A 12545-nucleotide genomic window follows, 5' to 3' on the forward strand; every position below is an offset into this window, starting at 1 on the left:
AGTCTTTTCCTGTTCAAAGAGAGAGAGTTATGCATGTTATGTATTTTCTTTTCCTGTAATTTTAAATCTAACATAGGGTTAGATTTAATTTGACAAACTATCCTTTCTCTATCCTAACCAAATATTTCTTTCAAAACTCCTGCAACAAGCACACAACACTAATATGCATGACATTATATAGACATATCAATACAACTTTAATACACATTTATCGTTCTGCGCCAACCACTTATAAGCAATTTTATTCATGATTTTACTGGCAAGTTAAGTGGCAAAGTTATTAATAGTAATACTACTAAACATTTACTAGATATAATTTTGTTCTTATTGTCTTTCAAATATTTTTTTTGCTTGTTTAATTTTTAATTTTCACTAATTTTCTAGAAAATTGCAGAAGCCAAATTATGTCTTCACACCTTTTGAGTGTATAGAAGCACATAGTAATAATAACCATAATTAAATAATCCAGGCAAAATGAATAAAGTTCAAAGTAAAATATGAAAATATTTGGCAAATAGCTGGGGAAGAATGGAAGAGAAAAAAAGGGTAGCTACTAGAATGACCTTTTTATATTATTTTTAATATAAATGTAAACATGTAAAAGTCCTCTACATATGCATATGTATCTTTTTGTTTTTGATTTTACTTAATAAAGAGGTGTATTTTTTAAAAAATACAAAAAAACAATAGTTTTTTTACATTGCATATTTTTCAACAAGAATCTTTTAAAAATGACTTCACTGCATTTATGCTGTTAGAGATGCAATGAAATTAATGCTTTATTTTGACTTCTGGACAAAAAAAATGGACTTGTAATCAAAAAGTTTATTCTTCAGCTGTGGAAAGACAAACTATTTAGTGGTTTACAGAATTGATTAACATACAGTGATGCTTAAAAGTTTGTGAACCATTTTCAAAGTCCTTAGAAGTCTCCTTTGTTCAAGCCATGATGCACCTCCACATATTTATCTTATGAAGATCAAACTTTGATAGTGAATACCCCCAATTCTGTTCTTTAAATAAGGCAGGACCTCTCACAGACACCTGATTATCATTCCATAGATTAAAGCAGGCAGCCTTAATTTCCTATGAAATTAGGAAATACTAACTTCAAATGAACTGATAATCCTAGAGATTTTTAGGCTTTTGAAATAAAATGAACACCCTTGTCTGGGGAACCTTTTTGGTAACTCCTTGTTAAATACCATTTGTTATATTACCTTCATTACCTTCAAGCTAGTAAGCAAGGCATAATATGAACTGGGTAAAACTATTATGTATTCAGAATCTGGGAGGAGTTGATGACTCTTGGCTAACTTTTTTATCTTTTGGGTCCATATTTTCCCATGAATTCTCAAGGTACGGAGGTTTCTCTGCTGCTCAGAACGTCTACCCAGAGCTTAAAATATCCTATATAACAGAGTTCCCCATCCTTTCCAGCTCGGGGGGGGGCAGGGCAGAGGGGATGGGTTCGCGTGTGTTCATGCCGCTTTCACAAATGCAGCTGTGTACAGAATACATGTGGATGTGTGCTCGCCCACCACCTCTGCAGCTCAGTTCCGAATGGGTTGCGGCCTGGGGCTTGGGGCCCCCCCTCCTATATAAGGTACCTGTGTGACTGTTTGTGGGTGTGGATAAGGGGGAGAACACCTTTGCTCCATGGGAAGAATGGAACAGAAGAATTTCCACTAGCCTTACATAAAGACTATCCTTTTGTTGAGAGCTGGGAACAGCCATCTATCATCAAAGTGGGTGATTGATGAACTTTGGTTAATATTCATCAATCTTATTGCGACATCTGGTGATTCCAGCACCAAAGCTAAGATCAGATGCCATCTACTAACCAGAATCTTATCTCTCCATCAACCATCGTAATGATATAAGGTTACAAAGGGAACTTATGTCGTGCATGCTCTTCTTTATCAGGCAGATACAATTAAGTTCTTAAGAGTCCCACGTAACACCTTTCCCAGATTGGATGGTTTTCTTATTCCTCTCTTTCCATAAACCTTCTTAATATTATAAAAACAAAGTTGCTAGAAGAAAGAGAAAGAAATTAACAGAATGGAAAAAGAGTTATAAGGGGAAAAAAACACCATCCTGCCCTTTATTCAATAAGAATTAAGATAAAACGGTTCTGATATTCCATTTCCTATTTTGTATAAATACCTTGTTAGCTAAATTGTCTTCTAGATATGCAATTCTTTCAGTTTTTTCATCTATGCTTTCCTGAAGGCTATCTTTTTCCTTATCCAAGGCATTAACAGTACTTCTGAGCAGAATGACAGTCTCACTTTGCGATGAGCTCTTAGTATTGAGTGTATCTGAAAACAGCAAAAAAACAAAAGTTTTAGTTGGTTCACTTGCTTTGACCATGTAAAACTCTAACCCCTGTAAGCACACCAGTATTGATGTATTTGTTCTGGGTTCCTGTGTTCTGGATTATGAGACTGTGGTTGATAAATTCTCTTATTGCTACACTCAACAAATGATTGGGGAAGAATAGTCAGTCATCCCAATTTAACTGAAAAGTATGTTAAAGCTTTGCTTTTTACAAAACTTCTGCTGTTTGCTAATTTCAAACCAGATATGTGACCTTGAAAAGTTAAAATCCTGGTGAAGTTTGGAAATATCTGTCAGAGAATGGCTGCCATTTTGACTTTTAGGTTTTTTCCCCCCCCTAAGTACTATTTGCTTTTTTAAAATGTATGAAGATGTCAGCTCTATGATGACTCTGGGCAGTGTAAAATAAAAACACCAAGAAAATATAGTTTGATTTTTATAATCTACATAGAGATTATAAAAACATCAAGAAAACATAAATTATAAAAATAGGACGGCCCAAAATCTAGAAAAGCAATAAACAAACAAGAAACGTTATATTTCAGATAAATGTAGCTTGTAATCTACACTGCATAATTATTAATGGCATTCTCTCTCTTTCATTAAGTATACTTTGAGGTACTGAAACAAATGGGATTTGTTTTTGCTTTTTTCTTAATTAAGCTTTAGAATCTGTAATACACATAATCAGAATTTTTTAAAATGCTAATGGAATTATAGCAGAGGGCAGAGCAAAACAATGTACTCAATGCAGATTATACTATACTATTATATTATACTCATACATGAGTATGGTATTCTATCCAATTACTCTATGAATTGGAGCAAACTAGACTTGATGCCCTCAGTTGTATTCTAGCTTTTGTTTAAGATAAGAATTCCCAAAACTTTTATCCCACCCTCTTATTCAAAGATAAAAGACTAGAAGTGTCTATAATTCCTTCTGAGTATTTCTGATGTCAGCATTTGAATATTTTTTCTGATAAAGAGGCAAAAATGACATTCAAGAAATATGTTCACATTTTTGTAGTTGTTTATACAAAGCCTTTTTATACTTAATTTTGAATCACTTTTCATTAATATTGTTGCATCTATACATTTACTATTAACTAATTTGAATAATATAAACTTTACAAAATACATGAAGAAGAAAGTCCAGCAACTAGAATAAATTCAGCCTGAATGCTAAATTCAGCCTCAAGTTTGAACCAAAAAATTACTTGTCTTATTTATGTTCTGTTTACTCCTGTTAAAACCTGACTGTGAATGATTTTGTGCAGAACTGAACTAGATTATTTGTACTTTTTTTCTTAATAATACAGTACAACTTCATTCACCTATTTTGTTCTCTAATATCTCAATTTCCTCTTGAGCTGATTGAAGTTCATTTTCTTTAAAAGACAGTTGGTGCTGTATCTCATCTAGGGATTTCTGAATCTGTTCATTTAATAGTCTGTAAAATCAAGACAGTTACGTTAAATATAATATTGGCCACAGGATATGAATCCATTTATACTGTACAGTATCTTCAGTGGGTATTATAATTTATAAAGAAATAGTGAGCTAGATTGAATAAAAGAGCAATCAATGCTATACCTTTTTTTCTAGACTTCCCAGAATGAAAAATCATGTTTTCCAAAACCGTCCTTTTAATTTTCGTAGGAATGAATATCACCAAATATAATTACATAATTGAAACTGAATGACATTGCTTTTAAGAGATACACCCCCACTTTCCAATGAAATAGACTGTTACCAATTAGGTAACATCCTCAGTGTGAACGAGTATGGAATTTGCTGTCTGTTTATATTCACTAGCTTGCCCTGCCACTTAATATTAATCCCTGCGTATCTGAGCACATAAACCCTAAATTTCGGCTTATCACCATCTAGGAACTCACACATAAGAAATATCTGTGTTATTAATCACTGGATCAATATTAATTTCTAGAACATGTAAATTAATATAAACTTTTTCTAAACAAATTCAGCATACGTTTTTCTTACTGTTCAGTCAGATTAGCCATATTATTACTTCCAGTTTGATTATCAGGCAAATGCAAAGTGGAGTCCTCTTTTTTAGGGGCATATCACCGAAGCCACAGCATCAAATGAATTGCAAATGCACATTTAATCGTTATAAAATACATAGCTGAGCTTACTTTAATGAACTCAATTCTGTCTTATACTGTGAAGAATCTTCAGATGTGTTTAAGAGTTGATGAGTCTTAATGCTTAGTTCATCTTCCAAAGAGCTTATTTTGTCTTTTAACAATGACACTGTAGATATTTGATCAAGACGTTCTGTCTCCAACTGCAGAGCAAAAGAAATTCCAAACCTGCGTGACATTTTTAAACTGAATGTATTTTAGAGACTGCAATTTAAAGCAGTCCTTCACAGTATGCTCCACTAAAATGATAGTAAGGATCAATGGCAGTGAAATCCACAATAAGGTAAATTGCCTTGTAGTAACAGGAATTATACACACACACACACACACACACACACACATGGCCCCTATGATTTCTTTTCAAATAATCATGAAATAGTGACTACATAAAAAAAATATGGCTCCAAATCCAATCAGAATATTTGGGCTAAATACTTACTCTTTTCAGAGTGCTTTCCAATCTTGATACTTCCTGTTCCAATTTTAATTTATCTAAAGTATATTCCTCCTGCTGGATCTAGCAAAACAAAGTAAGACAGATCAGTAATGAGCCCTTTCATTAATAATGTTAAAATATCCCCAATTATCCTAACTGCATTTTGGATTAAAAATTTTTAAACTTGACAATGAAACGACTTAACGGTACATGACTGTCAAAAGGAAAATGGCATCTATTTTGTTTTCCTTTAGAACCACAAATATAGTTGAAATAAGAAGCAAAACAAAAAAGCGGAATAACTTATTAATTCAAAGTGAGCATGTATTTTTGTTTCTTGCTTCACTGCATAACCTCTGCATAACACCTTGAACTTCATACAAGCAATTTACTACAGTAGCAGTCCCCAATCTTTTCTGGTTCTGCAGACTGATAGTGACAGTGGCAGGGGGATGGGAAGAGGGGATGGTTTTGCATGAAGCTGCACCATCGTTTGTATGGCCTGGTTCCCAACAGAACCCCTGTATTAGAGAAAAAAGTACTTATTTTGATATAGATTAAATCTGGTACCTAGAATTTATGAACAGAAGATGTAGCATGTGTGAAAATTGTTTTCAGATTTTAATTGCTTCCTTCATATGCAGACTTTTTTTATTTAGCATAATTTTATTAACGTGAGGGATGCATTCCTATTTTAATACTTTTATTATATCAAACTAAATTAAAAAAAGAAAAATGCATACATCTACAATTAACAAGATAATATAGTCTTAAAATTAATAATCATAGTAATAAAAATTGTTAAAAGCTGGGAAAAAGAACTAGTCCAAGAAGTTGACTACATTGCTCAAAGGTATTCTCCCTAACTTCTTTGTTAAAAAGTTCCCCAAATGTTTATTTATTTGATTTATATGCCACTTATCTCACTCTGCATAGCAACTCTCAACTCAAATGTTGACAAACAATATACTGTATATCAACAATCAATTATTGCAAATCAGCTGTAAATTTCTCTTTCTAATGTTGCCTAACATTTAACAATGCCCCAAACCAAAAAAAATTACAACAGAAATTTTTTGCCATTTTGAGAATTTGGGCCAAATTAACATTTGGCCCAAATTCTCAAAAAATGGCAACATTTTTCTGTTGTAATTTTTTGGGCCTGGGGCATTGTTAAATGTTAGGCAACATTGGAAAAAGAAAGTTTTAGCAATACTCTTAACATAATGCTTATAAAATAAAATAAAATGCACTTTTTGAAATCCTTATGATGTTATCAGTAATAGTCTGAAGTTACAGGACCCAGAGATAGCCATTTTAAATAAGAAACCAGATCAAAATTATTTCAGTACTGAAAACTACAGAAAATATTAAAAGCTGACCTTTAATTTCTCCCTTAGTCCTTCTTTCTCTGATACTACTCTTCTAAAATCAGCCAATGCAATATTTCTTTCTTCTTCTGCATGATTTTTTGTTAGAAAACAGGTTTTTTTCTCTCTCCGTAGATGGTTTAATTCATTCTGAGACTAAAAATACAAAATTAAAAAAATGTTTACCCGGCCTTTACTATTTTAAATAAACAACTCAAGGTGTTGAATTTATGCTTTTTCCTCTTCCTATTTTCCCCATAACAACCACATGAGTTGAGAGGAGTTGAGAGACACTGTCTGGCCCAAAGTCACCTAGTCAGCAATCATGCCTAAAGCAGGACTAGAACTCACAGTGTCCTGGCTTCAAACTGGCTCTCTAGTTTTTGAAGAAGTCATTAAATACATTATAATTCTATTGCAATTTTTAAAAGGCAAGAACAAAAAGCAAAGCATACAAAAAGAAATTAAAAGAAAACAATACCCAGCATACTACTTATGAAATGTATAATACTAAACTGAACCCAAAAAAAGAACATCAACTAGAAAAACTAATATATATATATATATATATATATTGATATTTAATGTAATACCCTTATAAAACTAATATATTATATATTTGCAATATTTTACACACACACACACATGTATATATATATATACATACATACATACATACATACATACATACATACATACATACATATATACACACAGAAAGTTTTTTCCAGACAGACCAGTCTGATTGATGCACCTTGGTATTATGACTGCTATACTGCAGTTCTACTTATAATCACTTTTGCCTTGCAGCCCCCCAAACTAGGGGCATTAAGCAGGCTCAAGTCGCTACTGCGATAGATTACAAATCCAATTTTTTTTTTTGTTGACAAAGAGTTAAAGAGTTAAGTGGGAGACTAGAATAAGCTCGAAATAGCTATTCTAGTCTCCCACTTACCGTAACTCTTTAACTCTTTGTCAACAAAAACGAAATTTGGATATATATATATATATGTTTTCTGAGGTTTTCGCGGGTGTTTGTATGTAGGTCTTTAGTTATTCGGGTTTTCTCCCGCGTAGAATTAGAAGTGTCTTGGCGATGTTTCGACGAAGTCACATTCGTCATCTTCAGGCTGGTGTCTTCAGCTTCGTGCTTCTGGGAGTAAACAAAGCTGAAGACACCAGCCTGAAGATGACGAATGTGACTTCGTCGAAACGTCACCAAGACACTTCTAATTCTACGCGGGAGAAAACCCGAATAACTAAAGACATATATATATATATATATGAATGCTTTTTGAACACCCTGTCGGCCCCAAATATGGGGGAGAGAAGTCTTTTGCCTGTATCAGCTCAATCCAGAGCCATCCACAGGCAGCAGTCGCTTAACTGCGACATCATATGTGTTTTTCAAAATTTGGATTGCTAACAAAGAATTAAGGGAGTACTGGGATAGCTATTTCAGACCTTATTAGGTTTTCATCAGCCAGACATACCCTTGCTGAGATTCGAACCTGGGCTGTCTGCATGTTAAGCAGAAGTGTTACCCCTAGGCCACAGGCTCTTTCTCACTTTGTTAGCTACAAGAGACAGGGGAAGAGGATGAATGCTTTTTGAACACCGTCGGCCCCAAATATGGGGGAGAGAAGTGTATACACACACACACACACACACACACACACATGTCTTGAGTTGGGTTTTTTTGACGCACCATGTAAAATATTGCAAAATGTCTCCCAAAGAGAAATATTATTTTTTGATTATTAGAAAATGTAGCCTCTTCAAAAATGGATTCATTTCTGGATTCAATCTTTGATAACTGAAGTAATAATATTTTCCAATCTCTCAATATAAATTTCTTAAGTATTCCCCATATAAGATAAAACCAATACACTTCACTTTCCACAATTTTGTAATATTATTGAAAATAACTTTGACATTTTAACTTGAAAACATTTACACAGACATCTATTTATATGTGCTACATATTCTTTAAAAAGAAACTGGACTTGACCAAATTAGCTAAATATATCTTCAAATTTCCTACATTGCAAACCAAGAAAACCTGGTTCCTAAATTTAACATTACCAAATAATTAATTTAAAGTAACTATTCCAGACTTTGTCTTTCTACCTATTTTTAAAGTATTTTTTCCTTCATGGGAAAAATTAAAACTATATATTAAATAATATTACATATTATTGTTTTAATTATCAATATATATTATATTATCATATTAATACAAGCTCATATTAATATCAATGTAGTAAATTTGATAAAAGTTAATATGTATTAACAATATTAAATATTAATATTAAATATTCAGGAGGCTTAGTATCAAAACTCAATCTGCTTCCAATAAACATCAAAGTCTAATTGCAATAACCCAGGAAATGAATAATATATTAAACATATATGCCACCTGACTCAATAGCTCTGGGCAGCTCACGCAAATCAAAGTAAATACAATACGCTTAGCCAAGTAATTACTAGACTTTTAACAGAGATACACAATAAGTATATGTATTTTCATGCATATACTTATGCAATGCATTCATGAACTATAAATATGAAATTATGTTGGATGGAATCTCATTCCTTTCATAGAAAGCAAAATATGTGTCATAGGATAAATGATTATCCAATATCGATTAGTATTTTGTTCTGCATTTACATTCTTTTTTCTCATTCTAAACTGGGGTTTGCAATAGTTCAATAAATCTAGCTTCTTTTTGACGAGACTGCAGATTTTCATTACATTAGTTATATATTACTCTGGATCAAGGTTATATTTATTTACCTGTTCATAAAGGATACTTAATTTATCTTTTTCTACAGTTAGTAGTTTGACATTAGACTGAATTTCTATCATATGCTTTTCAAATCTGTCTAGCATAGACTGTAGCTCATCTCTCTCTCGTATAACTAACCTAAGGTCTTCACTCTGCAAAATAAAGGGGGGAAAAAGGAAAAAGTAAGAATATGCTTTATATAATATATGTTCACTCATATTACTAAACAGATCAATAACATACATATTATTAATGACAGGACTGCAGTCCAAAAACAATAATCATTCCACGCTTTATAAATCAGGGTTTATTTAGCAAGGAATCATACAAAACTAGCCCTGGATTGTATTGTTAATATTGTCCAGAATTGGGGAATTCTGATTTTATGTCAGTTATCTAGCCAAGATCTCAATATTCAAGCATAGCACTAAAACTTGGTTAAATACATTCTGAACTTTCAGCCTGCAGATCTATTTTACCTCCTCAGGTAGGACCGTGAAACACCCTGTTAATATATTTATTATGGGTAGTTAAAACAAGTCAGTTTCTAACCATTTGCTGCCCAGATTCAAATGCAAATTGCAATTAGGCTAAAAGAGTTTCCATCTTCTCCTGTGGCCATGTTAGAGAGGGAGGAGAAAAATACACAGGCTTGTTGTTCACATATTTTTGTTAATTATAGGGAAATTACTAGATACCTTTACAAATGATATAAATGCTTTTCTATAACAAAATTGCTTTGAGGAAATAGTAGCATTTTCTATTTGGCCTTTGTTTACTGAAGTCTTTTTAAGAATTTCATAAAAAATATGTCAATAAAATAGGTAAAGATAGAGCTACAAATAATTTCTAACCTAATTACAGGTAGTCCTCAACTTATGACCATAATTGAGCCCAAAATTTCTGTTGCCGACAAGACATTTATTAAGTGAACTTTGCCCCACTTTATCACGTGGTTACATGGTTGTTAAGCGAATCTGGCTTCCCCATTGACTTTGCTTGTCAGAAAGTCACCAAAGGGGATCACGTGACCCTGGGACACTGCAACAGTCATAAAAATTAGTCAGTTGCCAAGCATCTGAATTTTGATCACGTGACCATGGGGATGCTGCAGCAGTCAAGTGTGAAAAACAAGTATGTCACTTTTTTCAGTGCTGTTGTAACTTTGAACAGTCACTAAACCATGGGTCGGCAACCTGCGGCTCCCGAGCCACATATGGCTCTTTGAGCCTTCTCCTGCGGCTCCCAGCCTCCTCTGCCATTTGCAGAGAGAGACAGAGACAGAGGCACTTGCGCTTCCCTTCTCTCTCTCTCTCTCTCTCTCTCTCTCTCTCTCTCTCTCTCTGTGTGTGTGTGTAAAAAAGAGAGTGGCCTCACGCTGTTCTCCGACGAGCTGACAAGCTTATTGGGCGGGACTCCTGCCTTGGCTGCATCTCTGCAGGAAGCAGGAAGGGCAGGAGAGAGCCAGCCCAGAAGAATGTGTGTCAGCTTGTTGGAGAACAGCGTGAAGCCAGCTTACCAGGTGAGCAGAAGATTGGAGACAGGGAGAGAGAAAGGGGGAGAGAGAGAGAGAAAGAGAGAGAGGGAGAGAAAGAGAGGGAGAGAGAAAGAGAGGGGGGAGAGAGAAAGAGAGGGGGGAGAGAAAGAGAGGGAGAGAGAGAGAGGGAGAGAGAGAGGGCAAGAGAGAGAGAAAGAGGGGGAGAGAGAGAGGGAGAAGAAAGAGAAAGAGAGGGAGAGAGAGAAAAAGAGCGCGAGAGAGAGGGAGAGAAAGAGTGAAAGAGAGAGTGAGAGAGAGAACTCATGCACAGCACCCTCTATTTTTTTAATTAAACTCTTCAATCAAGCCCCCCCTCCAGTGCACGCGCACTAAACAAACTGTTATAAGCCAAGGACTATCTGTAGCTGAAAGAGATTAATCATGCTTATTAAGAAGGAAATATTGAATTCAATAAAACTGGGGATCAAAGTATGCTAATATTTCGATACTAACCATGCTACATTACCTCATATTTAACTTTAACTGGGGAAAACTAGTTTTTTTCCCTTATTAAAGTGTACATTATTATTATTATTATTATTATTATTATTATTATTATTATTATTATTATTATTATTATTATTATTTGATTATATATCTAAACAGTTGAGGATGCTGCCTGACTACATCATTTCTACTGCAGGTAGTCTTCCACTTACGACCACAATTGAGCCCAAAATTTATGCGGTTAAGTAAGAAATTGATCGAGCAAGTTTTACCCATTTTATGACTTTTCTTGCCACATTTGTTAAGTGAATCATTGCAGTTGTTAAATTAGTAAAATGGTTGTTAAGCGAATCTGGTCTCCCCATTGAGTTTGCTTGTCAGAAAGTCGCAAAAGGGGATCACATGACCTGAATATAAATCACGTGACCACAGCAGTCATATAAGTGTGAAAAACGGTCGTGAGCCGCCACTTTTTTCAGCGCTGTTGTAACTTTGAACGGTCACTAAATGAACAGTTGTAAGTCGAGGACTACCTGTACAATCCTTTTCGGTTTACTGGCTGCTAACAGCTGTTGTGAAGTAATAGGCAGCTGTGATCTGGATTTCCTATTTGATTTCGTAGTCAGGAGTGACAAGGATGCAAGTTGAGTGCAGAGGAGGAGGAGAAGACATTTAAAAGAAATGAGGCAAGAAATAAAACCTGCTGAAGTATGCGCTTCAAGGTGTTAGTAACAACTTTTAAAGCGCTCCATGGCAATGGACCTAGGTATTTGCAAGACCGCCTCCTACCAAATATCTCCCTTCGACCAGTCCGCTCCCATAGAGAGGGCCTCCTTAGGGTACCGTCGGCCAGCCAATGCCGGCTGGCGACCCCCGGGGGGAGAAGCCTTCTCTGTGGCAGCTCCTGCCCTCTGGAATGACCTGCCTCCCCGACCTACGTACAATTGCAGACCTGCGCCTCTTCCGCCGAGCCCTGAAAACTCATCTGTTCCATGCGGCCGGCCTGGCGTAGTTTTGATTGGGTTTTGTTAGGGGTTTTATATTTTAGAGCAGGCTTTTATGTAATATTTACTGTGATTTTTATTATTGCCTGTTCACCGCCCTGAGTCCCGTAAGGGAGATAGGGCGGTATATAAATTTAAATTTAAATAATAATAATAATAATAATAATAATAATAATAATAATAATGATGATGATGATGATGATGAAAACAGCCTTCCCCCTAGTACAGTGGTGGCAAACCTATGGCACGAGTGCCAGAAGCGGCACTCGGAGCCCTCTCTGTGGGCACGCACATTGTCGCCCCAGCCCCGTGTCCCCCCGCAGCCCACTCACCAGCAGCCCCCCCAGAGGAAAGTCACCCCCGGGTGCGGCCCACACGGAGCAGCGCAGCCAAGCATATGGCAGCTGGGCAGCACATGATGTGGCCACCATGGCACTGCAGGGCCACC

The 12545-nt window shown here is 35.3% G+C and overlaps 1 protein-coding gene across 1 annotated transcript in view; it reads right to left on the reverse strand.

The window, feature by feature from the left end:
* The window catches only part of CEP135 (centrosomal protein 135), a gene marked incomplete in the record, with an annotated part of 42986 nt that overhangs the window by 13020 nt on the left and 17421 nt on the right, over positions 1-12545 (reverse strand). Inside the window, 6 exon segments of the mRNA XM_015823987.1 lie at positions 2170-2324; positions 3681-3796; positions 4506-4657; positions 4954-5031; positions 6333-6476; positions 9118-9261. Coding sequence (XP_015679473.1) covers positions 2170-2324; positions 3681-3796; positions 4506-4657; positions 4954-5031; positions 6333-6476; positions 9118-9261 — 789 coding nt within the window.

This window comes from Protobothrops mucrosquamatus, unplaced genomic scaffold (genome assembly GCF_001527695.2).
Source record: "Protobothrops mucrosquamatus isolate PMUCROS unplaced genomic scaffold, P.Mucros_1.0 scaffold2066, whole genome shotgun sequence".
In the NCBI taxonomy this organism is placed as follows: domain Eukaryota; kingdom Metazoa; phylum Chordata; class Lepidosauria; order Squamata; family Viperidae; genus Protobothrops; species Protobothrops mucrosquamatus.